The 18,089-nt window shown below is 31.7% G+C and overlaps 1 protein-coding gene across 1 annotated transcript; it reads right to left on the bottom strand.

The window, feature by feature from the left end:
* Window positions 1–5,262: 5,262 nt before the first annotated feature.
* On the bottom strand, window positions 5,263–17,882 carry LOC129225189 (ADP-ribosylation factor 6-like). The gene is made up of 4 exons (XM_054859755.1): window positions 17,786–17,882; window positions 11,809–11,912; window positions 10,339–10,537; window positions 5,263–5,408 (listed from the first exon to the last, which is right to left on the bottom strand). Exons 1-4 carry the CDS (start codon window positions 17,865–17,867, stop codon window positions 5,263–5,265), a joined length of 531 nt encoding a protein of 176 aa, XP_054715730.1. The 5' UTR covers window positions 17,868–17,882.
* Window positions 17,883–18,089: the final 207 nt, after the last annotated feature.

The following is an 18,089-nucleotide window of genomic DNA, read 5'->3' as shown; positions in this document are numbered from 1 at the left end:
TCGCTTAATGAAATTTATTAACTTTTATTACACTTGTTTTCTAGATAGAATATTGGTTCAATTAGATGATTTCAACTTAAAATTTTCAAGCGAAGCAATTTCCCATTTAAAATGACAGATTATGAACAGTGATTCTGGTCAGAATATATGTTAAGAATTGTACTGAAAATCCATGGTTAAATAAAATGAACAAACTGCAGCAGTTATGAGAAGAAAAATTCAAATTTTATTTAAATAGTTAATAACGTAAATTTTAAGATAACATTACTATAAAATCATCCACTATCATAAATGCATAAAACAATGTATAAATTAAGAAGACACAATGAAACAACAGTTTATAAAATGAAGAAAATATAAATTAAAATGGAATGCATATTTATCTCGAATGCATTCAGAACTAATACCAAGCTTTGGAACAATAAAATGGCAAAATTGCAAAACATGAGTGTACAAACTACAAGTAGCTCTTAAATATTTTGTAAAAAATAAGAGTATAAATATTTACCTGAGCAAACAGCTTGAAGATGAACCTTCAGTATTTTTTGAGCAGATTTTAATGGATATTTATGGTAACCCTTCCTCAAGGGATTGGACAGAATATTCTGTCACATTTTAGGAGTGATAACAGTTGTGGAGCCTGTTGCACGTATCTCAAATCAGGTAAAACCATGCAATGACTATTGCTTTTATGTCACTGAATTTTTGAAATAGTATTTCATAAAATGGTCAGAATTTTTCCAATTAAAATTAAAATTTGGAGGTCATTTGTAAATTTGATACAAATCAACAAACTTATGTATACACGTCTTTACAAAAAGGAGAAAACTGTTCCTTTTAAGCAGTCGGCATCTATCAAGATTGGTTTCACTTAATAAGGAAGAAACTAAAGTGCCTATGAAATATGAACAAGAAAATATTTTAAAGAAAACTTATACCAATAAATACTTTTTCATGTCACATTAAAAAGTAAAAATAAAAACTTGAGGCTGCTTTTTGAAAACTGTCTTACATTTTTGAACATAGTTCACTAACAGGTTTACTAGCTATTTCTTTCACTCAGTATTTTAACCTTAAACATAGCCTATCTACAGCACCGGAATCTCTATTTCTTCATGCCAGGACAAATCTTGGAACTTCAGTCCTTACCCATCTTTCTTCAAGATTGTTTCAAAAGATAAACACTGGTGAATTTGCCGCCAGTGCAAGGGCCCTGGCTTACTCTTCCAAGATTTGGCACTGCCTATCCAATAGTAGATAAGTAAGTTATCTCTCACATACAGTTACTAATTTTACTGATTAAGGAAAAGCGCAGAGCAGTCCAAAATTTTCAAAGATTTTTCAATATGTTCATCTGTATCTTGTCGATTCTTATCTTTAATTTACTGAGTTGTCCCAATCGTTTAAATAGCAAAAAGTTAGAACTGTTTAAATTCCTGATTCTGAAAATGACATAATTCAATATAACTGCTGAAAAAATATCCAAGTAATAATGCTCTAAGTCAGGGGTTCTCAAAATGGGTGCGTAGGAAGAGGCGAGGGATGCAGCTAAGTGTCTGTGGCATTATTATCAATATTTATTTAAGGTGAGTGCATAAAATAATGCCCAGTTCACCAGTAAGGAAATCCTCCATTTTTTGATACAGTATAACAAAAGTTCATTAGATCCTCTTTCATCGTCATCAAAAAGTTTAACTGATGATAAATCATTTTCAACAGGACATTTTTAACTACCAGGCAATAGTGTAACAAAAGTTGTTGCACAAGAGTGATGTCAAAACCAACTGATCGTATTTTAGGGTAAATTTTGTTTCTAAATGGTTCCCCGAATTTTGAAATGAAAAAAAAAAAGTTGCATACTGTTCTAAATTATCTAGGTGATGAATTCAAAAAGAAAAATTATTGCGTGCCGTTATTTTTTCCAGAGCTTTGATAACCTAGAAAAGTAGATTGTAGTAAAATAGGACCATGTTCGCCTTATTAACACTCCAGTGCCCTTATAATATAACACTGTAGTATTTGGAAGGAGGATATAATCCTGTGCTACATCTGCTGCACATACGTGCACGCACGAACTTTGCACAGGTGTGGGGGAAAAAAAACTCCTGAAAATAATGACTTATTAGTTGTTTATATAACAGAGATGGACTAGGGTGCCATGAGAAAATGAAATTTCTAAATGTTCAAAGGGTCCTACGAGTCGAAAAAGTTTGAGAACCCCTGCTCTAAGTGATAGCTTTAGCACTCTCCCTTCTTTCTCATAAAAAGGCAAGTAATAAATGCGACATTCTAATGTTGACATACAACATATTTTTACGTTGTAAATTTTACAAAAAAAAAATGAAATTTACAACAGAAAAATTTGCAAATAAATTAGAATAAATTCATTTTCTTAACAAATATTGAATTTTTTTGGTTTTTACATGAAGCAGGAATTAAGACATACTGCAATGTTTCAGAAATGATATTAACCCCCTTGCAGTTGGACAGTCTCAGAATTACATGTTAAATGGACGAGGTATCTCGTCATTAACTGCAAGGTGGTTAACTCTCGCAGCAGCATGCCCAACAAATATTTATGCCTAATAATAAAAGTTCTTGGCGAATAGATTAATTCAGCAGTGAAAAAAAAGACTTTTATGCTCGTCACATTATCTGAAACCAATCGGTAAAGAACAAACTTTATTGTTAAGATTTTTGATGATTATTAATTCTTCACCATGAACAATGTAGGATACTCTGAAATACTTTCCCATGTATAATAGCTGGTGTATATTTTCCCATTAAAACAAAAAAAGTGACTTTTGTAAGAAAATACAATACTTCAAAACTATTCTGAAAGGTTTCAAGAAATTCCATTTATTAAAATGAAATTTCTAAATGTAACATCAAATATTTAAAATAAAAATTCAGAAGATAAAGCACCCTATTTGTTCATAATGTTATTGTAAAGATTATCTTTAAGGCACAGATTTCAGATAAAAAGATAGCTTCTTTAAATCATAAAGGTTGCCTGTGTGACAAGTAAAAACTGAGCTTTGCAAAAAAAAACTCTAAATAAAAGTGGCAGCAGAACTAATATTATTAATTAAATAATTGGTTAAAACTATGTAAGTCCTGAAAAAAAAAATTACAGAAAATTTTGCAGCTATATCAACTAAACTTGAAGAAGTCATAGAAGATCTTCACATTGACAGACATTCGGAAGCATTGAAATGAGATGATATCTACCTCCACAGCTCGGTTATTCACTATTCCAGACTAAAGAGTTCTAATAAGAACGAAACTGCAGTCTCTGGATGTGATAACTGGGCTGTCTGGTATATTGCATGTAGTTCTGCCTAAGCCCTGTGGCTTAGGGGCAGTAACTTACTGCTAAAGAGAACACAATGCTTAACTTCTTAAAATGCATAAAAAAGAAATGCAAACTGCTAAGTATTTTAATCTTTTTAAAACAGTCAATATATAGTTTACCAGTAAAACCAAGGGGTGGTAGTAGGTTCAAATAAAATTTTCTGAAGACAGTGTGAAATTTTCAGAAACTATGGCGAAGATCTTAATAGCAGCTTTATAGATGGCAGATTTTAAATTTTAAAATAAACAAAAATGTAAATAAAAGAATCTGGGAGGGGATAAGATTATCAACTTGGAGGGGGGGGGGGGGCATCATACTTGAAAATTGGAATCGCCTAATTTTAGCCTATTTTCCCCCTCCGGTTGAGAAACAGGAGAATATCATCCAAAAATAGAACTTATGTGTGGCTTTCTGAAAATGCATTTACTTCAAATTAGATAGATATTCATAGCGCAGCGCTTTTATAAAGTGTCTAAAAAAAAATCATTAAGATATTTTTCGACTGCCAGACAAATGGAATTGAAAAAATAAATAAAATTAAGTTAGAGATACCAAATTAAATAAGAAGCTGAATGCAATTAAAATGATGAAAAGCTATGTAAGATAAAATTTCAAATGATTCCCCTTAAAAATATTAGTTGATAAAATATTTTTCATGCACTTGTTGAGTAGTTTTTAAAATAAAATATTTTACTATAAAAGTTTTAAAGGAAAAAATTCCTCCATTATCTAATCTTAAACTAAATTTCATTACTTCCAATAATTTAACATGTGGTAGAAGCACAAAAAGAAATTTAGCTCCGTATTAAATGTCAAGCTTTGGCACATTGGGTGTTTTTCAACACATAGAACTGTTAAAAAATTATCAAGATGAACAACAAAATTTATCAAAAGCTTAGGATAAATTTATCTCATAAAATTTTCAGGAACAAAAAATAAATACTATAAATACATAAAATCTGAGTGAACAAGCAATACTATACACTATAAATAATGTACAAATATCCAACATGCAACACATTGTAAAATGTTCTTATACATTGTAATAAGCATATTTTAAAAGACGTTAGCTTCAATACACTACAAAATTTTGATAAAAACGAAGCATAGTCGCTAAGATTAAAAATGTCTAAACATGTAAATTTCATTCAATGATTCTTTCCTTTAAAGACTTAGAAAAATGTTGATTTCAACAAATCAAAATTATTGAAAAAATGAGAAGAGTGATAACACGTTAATATTATCCAGAGAAACATTTACAGCCTTATTCAGTTAAAATTTCTATCGAAAATTGATTTATATAAACACAGAAATATTTATTAAATATGGAAATATGGAGAGAAGATAAAAAAGTGTTATGCAAATGATTTATATCATTGTAAACAACTGAACTTCATTAAAATTTTAGTTTTAGATGGAAAACAATATATGCACAATTTAAAGGAACACAAAAAATAAATTGAAAGTAAAAAACTGCAAATTTTACTTCAAGAAAATCAAAACATTTTAATCTATAAGCAGGAATGAAATTTACATGCTTATTAGGCATCACAATAAAAAGGAATTTTTACAGAAAAATGAAATAATGTTACACACTACATGAAACATTAATAAAAGTATGCTGAAAACAATGCACAAACATTTGCATATTTTTAGAAAGCAGTACAAAATGGCAGCATTATTGAACTAAATTTTCTAGATTACAAATAGCACAAATGGCAGAAAAAAACACTTTTAAGGTAAAATGCTTCGTGTTTTTTTTATTTATTAACGAGTTGAACTGTAAGAAATACCTGAAATTGAAAGTTCCATAATAATAAAGTGCTGCTATAGTTTTCAACGAACAAGCTTATCACAGGAAGTCAATTTCAATTTTATAAAAGTATAACCATTTTCTTAATCGAGAATTAACCTTTACTACTTGATGTTAGCCACATTAAGCCTTCGTATAAACCATCACCTGTCGTCGCACAAGAAGGTTGTATGTGCCACTTTCGATCTCCACCTAATCGAGTAAGGCCTAGTTTTTCCTGAATTTCATGAGGCTTCATTGCTATTTAAAAAAATAAATAAACAGTAAGAATTTGAAACAGTAAAATCTACGTTAAAAAACATCAAGTTTCAAGAATTTATGTTATTACAGTGAAGCACCGTTTTACGTTTCTCTTTTATATGTTTTTATCAATTATACGTGTTTTAAAAATGGTCCCTGAAAAGTCTAAATACACATGAACCTATACCTATTATACTTTTCTTCGTTTGTACGCTTTTGTCAGACAGTCCCTTCAAAAACGTATAAACGGTGCTTCACTGTAGTTCAAAACAATACTGCTGTAGAAATGAGTTTGAGACATTGGAAAAATGTGTTATGGATTAAATATGAAAAATATGGAGATATTGGAGTTTCAACGTTTTTTTATCGCGATTCATTTTCAGCGGAAACCAAATAAGCAAGCTTGTAAAAGATACAATAGATGATAAAAGTGCAAAATAAATTAAAATTTTGCAGATACTACACTTCTCTACTTTTCCACAGAATAGTTTTACAGTAATAAAATATAATTGAGCAGTATCAGTGCCAGCTCTTACATGAAAAGGGAAGGGCTTGTCTAATAGCAGTTTGTAAGGATCTGGTGTATCTGAGGGGGGATGGCTTCTCTCTACCTTATTTTTACACTAGCATCTTCCTTTTTTTTAAAAAATTTTTACACTAGCACACAGCTATTTTTTGCAAACTTTAAAACAAAAGTGTCCCCCCCCCCCAGTTTTTGGTTTCCTTTATTTATGCTTGTATTTGTAAGTGTCCCCCCACCTTTTTTCCAAGAACCAACATTCATTGTTAGCCTTGTGCAATAGTTTCCACGGTCCTTGTATTTAGAGCCGAAAGCAGAGGGAAATCTCCAACTAGATGATGCCCATAGGCTAAGGATAAGGGAGAAACTGAAAAGTATTCAAGTTTTTATCTTTATAGTATGGAAAATGGGGCGAGCAAATGCGTTCAGAAGAACACTTTTGAAGTTTTAGATACATAAAATTATGAGAGTTCTCACAAATCAAATGCGTAGGTACAAAGGCATGAGCCATGAACTATTAATAAAAATCAAGTAAATAAGAACTGATAGATGAAAATTGTTCTCCTGTTTAGCAAGAAATCATCTTGGTTTAAATACTCGAATGCTGCACTAAACTTAAACAATTATTTGCTTTATATGTAGCACTGAACGACAAATTACTCTGTAGGCAATCTAAAAAGCACAAATTTCACTTTGTTCTTAAACCAATTTATAGCATTCTTAATTGAGTTGAGAGCAATATTTCAGGGATTTATATTACGTATTGATTAAAAGAGCACTGGAAAAATATCTAGGGTTTTTTGTGAGAGGGAATTAAATTGGCAATCTGAATTTTGCTGGTTTTTAAACCAGGAAAATTCAAAATTTGTTTACTGTTACTACTTTAAAAAAAACTTTTCAGGCTTGTAAAATTTTGAGAATTTGGAAAAATAAAGAAACACTAAAAGCTTTTACTAACAAAAATTTTTAAAATGTCAAAATGGATCACAATTTAATTGGTAACAGTGATTAGAACTGAGCTTGTTTAATGTTAAGAATCAGAAAGTTGAAAGTAAATTGAGCAGTAAGTTCAATTGCATCTTGTGTATTAGTAAACAGGAAAAATTAAGAAAAATTAATTTGCTTGATAAAATAAATGTATATTTATGTGTCACCAGATGTTGGTGTGAGGTATATTGTCGTTTGTGGGTACACACAAACCAAAATACACGCCAAAAGTTAATTTCTATTCTCAGAGCTCTCGTGTTGGTATATGTACATCAGCTGGGAATGGAAAGGCTACCATGTGGTGTTTAAAACTATCTGGAAATGTGAAATTTATGGGTTTGCAATGCATTATAGCATTTTAAACCGGAGGGAGGGTGTCAGCCCCTTGGCTGACCAAGGCAGCACATACTGTAATAAATGCCAGATGGGACAGGTGTCCAACGCATGGAACTGATTTGGTCATGCCGGAAATGCCGGGGAACCAGCTATCCGTGAGAAAATGAAAAAGACATTCTACGCTGGAAGTCGAGAGAGACCGGTAGTCTGAGTCAGGCTCTGAGCTTAGTTAGGATTTGCAATTTCAAAAAGCTGTACATATTGTAGTATAAATAACATGAATATACCAAGCATCGATAAATAAAAGTTTTTAAGAAAAAATGAACCTGGGGTGTAATAATTACACAAGAACTGCACAACAATGCAGGAGGAAAAAGGGACCAGGAGTTCATAGTAATGGTATAAATAAAAATTGCTAAGAGAACCAGACTTTTAAAAGTTTTGTAGAAAAAATTTATTAGTGTTAATGCATATCATTTGAAGTTTATATCTATGATCTTTTTCCTTTCGATCTATTACGTAATTCAAAAACCAATGAAGTTATTCATAGTGTATAGTAGAATCCTGTAAAAACCAAGGGCAAAAATCATGGTCCATTGAGAACCACAACATTTGCTTCTATAAATTATAGTTTGGTTCTGATAGCTTGAACTTCAATGAACCAGGGATTGAATGATTCTACTTGTTTAAACAGGGGCACAAAAAGCCATTTTGTTACAAGCTTTGTTATCACAGCCACGGACAGTGAAAGGGGGTACTAGATCAAGGGGGCGCCAAAAGAGAAAGCTTTAATGCTATCTAAGTTATTAATCTCTTCCTTTTCCTTCTCAAATATTGTTTAATAAATATAATACACTTTTGATAAATAATTATACTCTTATTTGAATTTTCTGGATAGGTAAAGTTTTCTACGTAAAAATTGTTATAAATAGGGGGGAGGGGGTGAAAGTGTGCAACAGCAAAACAAGTGTTTGACTTTGAATAAATTCAGCATCTTCTGGTGAAAGACATGTAGACATTCTTTAGGCTTTATTGCAGTAAGATTTGATGCAAGAATTTCACTGCTTTATTATCATTTTTAGCCTATTTTCCCAGTAAAAATCAGAGAAAGAAGAAAAAAGCATGAAAGAAGGCTTAATGTCTCTTGAAAATATCGCGAGAAAAAAAAAGTAAAAAATAAAATAAATAAAATTAAATAAACTTTGAAAAAATAAAAATGGTAAAGTAGGGTATTGAGATGGGGAAAAAAGCCTCTCTCCCCCCCCCCCCCACTAACTTTTGAGTGAATAGCCCGATTCGAACAATTTTTTTTTCAATAGATCTCGGTAAGGACACATCATTCCTATGTTTCACTTTTTGATTTGAACACTTTTTCATTCAATTTTGAACAGTTCAAAAAAACTTAACATTAGTGTCTACAAGGAAATTCAAGGCAATCCCGAACTTAGAGGCGAATTTGCTTCAAACAAACCTTGTAGGAAAAAGCTTTTGATGAAAAACATGTATGCAAAATATCTTTTTGATTTCACAATTTTCTGTACAATTTTAAACAGTTCAAATCCCTTTACATTAGTGCCTACGGGGAAACTGAAAGACAATGCAGATTCCGAACTTGAAGGAGGATTAACTTCAAACAAATTTTGTTCGAAATAGCGCTTGACGACTAACTTCCGACTCTGACTCCAAAAACTTTGGGGCACCTAACTCTGGCCTCGACTCCTGTGCTCAAAAATTAGTTGTAGACAGACTCCCCGATTTTGTTGTTTTGGCAAAAATTTATACACAGAAGAAAAATGACCGACTCTGACTCTTTGACTCCTTTATCCCAAAATAAATACAACTCTGACTCCACAATTATTGGAAGAGTTGCGGACTTTAAGGGAAATGACAAATTCCAACTTAAGAGTCTTGGAATTAAATAGCTTCGGCTCCTGAATCTGACTCGTTTGTCCCAAAATGAGATTGCCTCCGACTCCGCAGCCACGGTTTTTACTGTGAAATAGTTATTGCTATTATGATTTGTTTTTATTTTCATTCTAAAGTTTTAATTTATGCATTCAGCTTTTGCCAGAAAAATTTGGAGTCCTTTATGTTTCTGCTTAAAGTTATGCGCAGACGATTTTTTTTTCAACAATGAAAATTATTTCTTTAAGTTGACATTTTATTGTTTTTATTTATTTTTGAAATTATACTAATTCATTTTTCAAATTATTTTTTGGCAAAACAGGGGAAAAACAAGCAATTTTTTTTTTTTTTTTTTTGATAGGATGTATTTATTTTAATGAGCTTGTTAATTGTAATTTTTTTTCTTTTTGAAAGCGGCTAAAGATTTTTTAAATGGAATAAAAATGTATTTGCTGATTTGTTTAAAAGATGCTGCTACTTTATTTGTCCATTTATTCATTTTTTATGCATCTAATTCTTTAGATGAGCAAGGAATATTTTGTTTCTAGAAATTGGCTTAAAATATTAAAAAAATTATGGTATAAATAACTTGCGATTTCAGCTCATTTTGAGAATTTTGATCATACTAGAAAGTCAATATTGGTATACAGGAAAGTAGGCTTGTTTAGTTCCGGACAGAACTTCTTGCTCAACATCCTGTTGGTTTCCCAGAATAATGAAGTTCCCAGAAAAGTGTGGGGCTCTTGATAATATGCGACTAGTATTGTCAGCGCTGTAAAAAATTCAACAAGGCAAGGACTTAATGGGGAAGGCATAACTATTAACTTTCACACCATTATTCTTTAAGAGGGGAGGAGGAAAAAAGCAAAAAAGGAGGGAAGATAAGAGAATAAAACTATTCAAGAAAGAAAACCCAGGCTGGATGTGTGTGTGTGGGGGGGGGGGCACCCTGGGTGGCAATTTCTGGGGAGTGGCAAAATCTCCTAATTTCTGTGCATTTTTCATCGAAATGATACGAAATTTGAAGGAAGATGGGGTAAGGGCGGCAGTTTCAAGAATTGCCCTGGTCAGAAAAATCAAAGATTCATCAAAGAAACATAAAAGGAACAGTAATGAACAAAGGTTAGATTAAAGAGAATATTAATTAATCAAAAAGATCTTTAAACAGCTTAATTCTCATACCATCTGGCAAATCTTGTTTATTTGCAAATATTAAAATAACTGCATCTCGCATTTCTCTATCATTAATTATTCTATGCAGCTCCAACTTTGATTCTTCAATTCTTTCATGGTCAGCACAATCAACTACAAAAATAAGTCCTTGAGTACCAGCATAATAATGCCTCCAAAGCGGACGGATTTTGTCTTGTCCACCAACATCCTAAAATATTAAAAACAGTGCTTGAAAAATAGGAAACAAAAGTCGTGAATGTAAAACATTTAAAAACAAATATGAGTATAACTGATCAAGTTAATGACTTAAAGTTTTGTTTCAATTTTAAATTGGGTAGGAAATCACAAACAAAAAAAGATACAATTAATTTTTAATTCCACAGCCCAATATTGTGTTTTGGACAGTAAACATTCTATAGTTTGGGTAAACCAAACCAGGAGGCGTCTTAATGGATTAGGATCTGCCTAGCCTTCACAATGCTGCCAGGTTAGGTTTGCCCCAAGTATAAAAACAGCTCTAATCTACTTTTGTATACTTATAAATTCAGAAATATAAGGCCTACTAGAATTAGTTAGCTTTGATTGCTACACTCTGCCTCTTCTAAGAAAGCCTTTGATGCACTTTGCCCACTTTTTCAATGTGCCCATCTTGGCATCTTTGAAGTTTAAAACAATACTCGATTACAAAATCAAACCTTCTTTTTTCGAACGGTTGAAATTCTCGTTTGCTTGGGATTGAAAAAAAAATCATCCCCTCATTCTCTTTTGCACTAGAATGACGACAGAATAATAATAATAAAAAACATTTTCAAAAATCATTAAACTTAATTTCTGATTTGAAAATTTGTATTTGCTCTATATTCTTCATAAAGCTCATACATTTCGACATAATTATTTATTTCTTTTTCCCCAATAAGAATCCAGTTTCAAAGGAAAATTTTGCTTTTGCAAGTTATGATTCTACCCATTGATTGATTTGAGTATAAATTTGAATTTATCCCTGTTTCAAGCATAATTTAATTTACTAAACGTTAAAAAGCTTTTTATTTAAGAAAATAATGCCAATGGAAAAATACGTGTAATTTGTATGCATTTAGTATATAAATTACAATAATTATTACTATAAAATTCATTTTTCTACTACCAAACTCTTTAGAGAAAGTGCCCTTTAACTTGAATGAATGAATGAATTAACAGGTAGCACCTTGCCCCGCCTCCCCCTTTTTTTATCAGTAGGGGGGAGGGACACTAGCACTGAAAAAATATCAAAACTATTCAATCCAAAACGTATAGGTCACAGAGCAGCATATAAAACAAAATGAATGTATTCAATGATTAAATTATAATGCAATCAAAAAATAAATGAAGAGAAAAGTTAACTGAAATTACTTAGTATACCTTATTGGTTGCAATGCAATTTCAGTAAAGACACTGAAATAGTACAAGATAAATAAGTAAATGAAAACCAATACTACTTACCCACACATTGAATTTAACATTCTTATAAGTGACTGTTTCAACATTGAATCCAACTGTAGGTATAGTTGTGACCGACTGACCAAGCTTTAATTTGTATAAAACAGCTAAAAATAGAAGAAAAACTACACATTGAAACAAACACAAAAATGTTTTAGAAGCTGTAACTAATGCAAAACTGAATTATAAAGCGGAACTAGTTAAAATCATTTTTCTGAAATTAATTTTGTTTTACACTTACACTGTAACAAGTTTATTTAAAATTTTACACTGCCACTTTTAAAATAGTAGTACAGTAGGCGCTGCTTAATGTGATCACGGTTAATGTTATCATTTGCTTAATGTTATCAGAATCACAAAGTCCCGGAACACTTGTATGTTAACACACGTTAAAAAAGTCGGATATTGTAATCAGCGTCATCATTTATTGTTATCACGTTTTCATAAACTTTCAATTTTTTCCCCGTTATTGTTCCTCAATTGACAGAAATACGTAGGCAAACCCTGACGAGACTAACTTTCTGTGTAGCATTTTGTGGTTTTCAATACCAGTTCAAAATTTTTCTAGGAATGAAGCTACAGAAAGTTCGCCCTCAGTGACCACAGACTCCCTCTAAGAAAACTTTCTTTTGCACCTAAAAAAATTCAGTCGTTGGACATGGCATTGATGTAGGACCTCCATTGTTGCTATTGCTTTGTAAACTATTAAGAGATTGAGTCTAAGTAAAAGTCGAGATTGAAAACAAAGCGAAGTTAAATTAAAATTTAAACAACAAGCAAAACCATGCTGGAAAAGATAGAAAAGCTGAATGTGCTTTGAAACTGGTTTACGAATTCAAGGAAAACAGTCATATTTTACCTCACCTATTACTATGTGATCAAAAATTGTATAATTTAGCTTTAACTTTTTATAGTTCAGATATTTCCATTCTGTTAATTTAATAATTTATAATTTGAAAGTGCGTTCAGTTGAGTCACTGTGATTTTAATTTGAGGTTGCAAAATAAATGTACCTTAATTGGAAAAAAATCATTATTTCGTGTCTCCTGGATTCTTTTCGGTTATTGTTATCAAATTGTATTTGTCCCAAAGTGATCACATTAAGCGGCGCCAACTGTATTAAATAAATTGGACATGATTTATTTCAGATTTCCTTAAGCAGTCGGTGTTTATATAGTTGACACCAGACTTAGATAAAATGAAAAGCTTTCTGCAAACACAAATCCTAACTGGAAAATTTTCTGCAAATAATTATTTTGCCCAATTCACCCTTGTGAATAAAGAATTAAATTTATATTCAAATATGAAAGAGACAAAAAAAAGTGCTTTAAATCATTTATTTTTTTTACAATTACATATTTATAGTTAGCTCTTATTTTTCAACAACTGAAGAAAACTGCCAAAACCATTAATTTTTTCAAACATGTGCTTTAAAAGGCTTTTGGAGAAAGGCTTTAACAGAAATAAACTGGGATTGTTTTTAAAATTCTCTTAAAAATTTTTTTTTTCATTAACGTTAGCAGTTTGAAAAAATTTCTGCAGACCCAAAAATTTTCTGCAAACGCCGTTCGAGCGTTCGTCTATATTATGCAAGACTGGTTGACAACAAGTGCAGATAAGAGAGGGGGGATAGCACCCTCTTTGAGTTGAAATAGAGGAGCTCTCTCTCTCCCTCAAGAATTTTCAGACATTGAAGATCAAAAAATACAATTTTAGGCGATCTTTCATGATGCTGTAGGACAAGTGTTTGTGGGTTTTTTCTGCACATTTTTACCAAGTTAGAAAATGCAATTGTAAACCACTATCTTAGGTAGGGCCGGCTCTAGTAGTTTGGCCACCCTAGGCGATATTGACAGGTGCTGTCCAACCACCTCATTGAATAATAATGATAATAATAATATATAAATAAAAAGATAGTAAAGTGCTTAAAATTAAAATGAGATTCTAGTTAAATTCCAAACTGGGTTTTGCATATCCAAGTACTGATACACACTTTAAATTATCTTTTTTATCATTAAAGTAGTGCATCTTGTCGCATTGAAACAAAGATCTTTTCAAAAGATTTTTAAATCATGCAATTTGCCGCCTCTAAAATTAAATTGAATTTCTATTTAAATTCCCAACTATGCATATCCAAGTACTGGCACACAATCTTTTTTTTTAAAGCATTGAAGCTAAGAATTTTATACCGCTGAAACAGTCATACTTGAAAAAAAAAGTTTTAACTTCGAAATTTGCCGCCCTAGGCTGGCGCCTACCCCAGGAACCAGGCCTGATCTTAGGAAAAGTAAAGGTAAAAATTGAGGCTTAGGGACTATTTTGCTGAAGTTTTGTGACATTAAATTAAAAAAATAATAATGAAATTTTAAAAGGTCTATGAGGATGTTAGAGGAAAGGGGGTTTGGTTACTTTACTCGAAAATTGCATTAGGAATAAAGTCTTAAAAATGCAATTGTAAACCATCTCTTATTACGTTAAGGTGTTTGGGTTCGGAACTTTTTACCAGAATCTTTTCGAAATTGAAGTTTGAAAAATGCAAATGTAAGTTATCTTTAATGGCGTTAGGTGTAGGGATGGAATTCAGAACTATATCCGAATTCTCCCAAAATTGAAGGTCTATAAAGGCAATTTTAGACAATTTTTAGCAATATTAAGAAAGGATTTATATTTAAACACACCCATGTACTTACACATATCTTAATATATATATTTCTTCTGTACAGACGTTTATAGTCATAAGGCTCTTAAACGGCTGAACCGATTTTGATCAAACTTTTTGTATGTAATCGAGTTGATTCAAACACGGTTTAGAGTCGCGATGGATTGAATTGGAAACGTTTTCGGTTATTAATTAATTTAAACATTGGATGGTTATATCTCCCAAATGATTAATATTTATTTCAACCTATTGCTGAACGAGAACTCAAATAAATATTTAACCCGTTGCCAAAGGACAATAAGAAAGCCGGCTCTGCTTTTTGTAACGAAATTTCCTACTGTGATAAGTCAATTGAGAATAGATAAAACGTAGAGAGAGAGTGAAGCTTTCATTTCTTGAAAGCAACAATTTTAGGTCCCGTGATATATTTTCAAGTAAAGTGGAAGGTTCAAGTAAAACATGTGTTGTGTCGTTGTAGTTAAACCATGTGACCGGATTGGTGCTTTAGGTTTCAATAACCAAATGATCAGAAAGTACCGTACCTAGCAACATTTGTTTCTTGGCTGAAAACCATCTGAGTTTTGGCACCAATGTCACAAATACTTTAAAGATTATCAAACTAATCAGTATATTATTAAAGGAAAAGATGATGGAATTTAAAGATGAAACTAATTTTATTTTCGTGCAGATAAATTACAACAGGATGGTTCTGTACACAAAAGATCAGTGCAAAGGAAGATCTTTATCTATGGTGGAAAGAACAAATTAAGTAATATATGAAGTTTTAAAAGCTTTCGTTTAAAAGATTGGACTGCTAGTCAGTCGGAGTTAGCTTCGCTCACTGATTGGCTGGATAACAGTAAGGTGGTGGATTGGGGACTTTGGCTATAAACAATAGAGTTGCGTGATCATTTGTTTACATTTTAAAGCTGCTGTTAATGTAATTTATTGTATTTATTTATTTGGCGAAATACTTCAATTTGCAAAGAATTGTTTTTCGTATTTAAATACTGTTTAGTCATTTTAACTGAAGAATGTGTTTATTTTACATCGAGAGGGGGGTGGGGGATGAGTGATTTTTGCTTATTCATTACCTTTATCCTTATTTAAACGATATCCTTTCTATTGTTTTATGCTTTTTCATATGGGGGATGTTGCAGTGGGATTTCCCGTTTGTTCTAGATGGGTAGTTGGTTTTTTACTTAATATCTGAGGAGGCTTTTTATAATTTGAATATGGCTGAAGGAACAAACCATCAAGTACGCGAAAAAATATAGTTAATAGAACAACTGCTTAGTGGGCATTAGATAAATCAAGTTGTAATAAAAATACACATTTTGTCACCAAGCAGCTTAAATCATTTTCTTTTTACTTACGTTTTTCAAAAAAAAAAAAGGTTCAAACACTTTATAGTTTATTGAAATTTTTTAACTTTTCAATTTACAAAGTTTAAACAGAACAACCTCTGTCGGGTCTTCTAGTACACAAATATACAGGGTGTTCCAAAATTATCTTTACAACTTCAAAAATTCATAAGTTCGAAAATAAACAAGATATTCATATTCTGTCTTTTGCATGTATTACTGCAACTAATAAAGTTTTTTTAGTACACTTCAACATGCGCCTTAAGTACTTCCAGTCTGCAATCAATTTCAAGCCAGGTATGCTGCAACATGTCACCTGTGATTGTACTAAAATCTTGTGTTATGTGGCCTTTCAAGTCACCAATGTCATTAACCGGTGTCCGGTAAACAATGTCCTTTAAATAACCCCACAAGAAGAAGTCGAGGGGTGTTATGTCCAGAGACCTTGGTGGCCATGGCATTGGGCCACCCCGTCCAATTCATCAGTTGGGAAAAGTTTCGTTGAGGTGTTCCAGGTCTGCTGTCAACCAGTGTGGTGGTGCACCATCCTGTTGAAAGTAAACTATTGGCTGTAATTCTTCCAAATGAGGGGGAGAGAAGTTTTGAAGCATATCCAGGTACACGCAGCCATTAACTGTGGTTTCTATGAAGAAAAAAGGACCAACGATTTTGTTGTGCATAACCCCATACCACACATTAATCTTTGGGCTGTCTTGTTGAAGCTCGACTACTGCATGTGGGAATGTTTGCCGTATTCAGTCTACATCTTCTGGACTTGAAAAAAATCTTTATTAGTTGCAGTAATACATGCAAAAGACAGAATGTAAATATCTTGTTTATGTTCGAAGTCATGAAGTTTTGAAGTTGTAAAGATAATTTTGGAACACCCTGTATATTGTATGTGAGTAACTGTTAAATTCAGGATACACAGCAAGAAATAAAAACAATTGCTCCTCCTTGGAAAATTCTGTGAATCTGCCCTTGGGTGACTTACTTTAATAAACAGTTGTCTGAACAAAAAAGAGTGGTCATAATATGAAATCCCTAATGTGAGCGAACAAAATTTGTATACTACTTAGTTTTAAACTAGTATGCTGTGGCCAGCCACCATGAAACTCTCTTTCAAAGATTTCATATGAAGACTCAGTTTTTAAATACTACTGAAACTATTAAAATTTATATATGTGGGTGTCCTTTCATTTTTTTTTTGTTTCATTGAAATTAGTTGATGTGATTTGTTATAGAAAAATTTCAATTTGATGTGTTTATAATAACCAAGTTGGTTTAGCAAACCTTAGTTTTTTTCTTTTTTTTTTTTTTTTTAACCTATTGTTTAAGAAATGAAACTGAAACAATAAGAGATTTCCCATTCATTTCTTCTGATCCCCAGTGGTGGAAATACCAGACTCCCCTCAGATATTCGAGTGGTTTGAGTACTGTAGCACTCCTGGAGCAACCCTCTGATAATGTATATAAAAATTAAAATGTATGCATTGTGACTGCATATGAACCCTAAGTACATTTTTTGTTCATAAGGCCTTTTCTTTCTGTTTACAATAAACCATCAAAGTTTATATTTTTCATTTCACTAATGAAGAGTTTGTTTAATTCATGAATTTCAATTTATACGTATCTAACATAATAACAATATTTTCCAAATAAATTGAGATCATTTATGCATTTAAGTAATTATTTTTGTTACTGTTAAGTTGAAACTCATATTTTTGAAGTCCGTGCTCTTCATGTTTGTAAAAATAGAATACACTGGAATGTTGATTGCTCGTTTTTCACGAGACTGATCATTTTGAATGATAAATTATAGAAGATGATGCGGGACATGGAACATAATCACAATGATTGAAAAGATCAAAACCATACAAGTAGAAAAATGACAGATACGAGAATGAGAAATCAAGGTTCTATTTTACTATATGGAAGGCAAAAAGTAAAAACATACTTGTTTTTCCAGCTGCATCCAAACCAAGCATTAATATCCTCATTTCCTTATTGCCAAAGATTTTTGATAATATTTTCCCCATATTGTTCTGAAATATAAATAACAATTAGAAAGTAATTTAAAAGTTTTCCACATTAACGCATGACAAGATGTTGACATGAAACACATGCTACATTTTATTTAGATCTATTAGCAGATAAAATTAAAGAAAAAGTTATGAGTAGATGATAGGAAGAATAAAGTGTGGAGACTTATATGTTTTGTGGATAATCTATATTAAAAAGACTATCTCTTTTGGGCCATT

The sequence above is a fragment of the Uloborus diversus genome, chromosome 6, assembly GCF_026930045.1.
Source record: "Uloborus diversus isolate 005 chromosome 6, Udiv.v.3.1, whole genome shotgun sequence".
Classification (NCBI taxonomy): domain Eukaryota; kingdom Metazoa; phylum Arthropoda; class Arachnida; order Araneae; family Uloboridae; genus Uloborus; species Uloborus diversus.
The sequence above is the reverse complement of the archived record's forward strand: the minus strand, read 5'-3'. Positions and strand labels throughout refer to the sequence as shown.

Bases quoted from the DNA above. Each gene is read 5' to 3' on its own strand.
- LOC129225189 (XM_054859755.1), bottom strand. From the start codon at position 17,867: ATGGGGAAAATATTATCAAAAATCTTTGGCAATAAGGAAATGAGGATA. The intron at 11,913-17,785 runs GTATGTTTTTAC...TTCTATTTTTAG, and splicing joins GGATGCAGCTGGAAAAACAA to CTGTTTTATACAAATTAAAG. The intron at 10,538-11,808 runs GTAAGTAGTATT...TTAATATTTTAG, and splicing joins ATGTTAAATTCAATGTGTGG to GATGTTGGTGGACAAGACAA.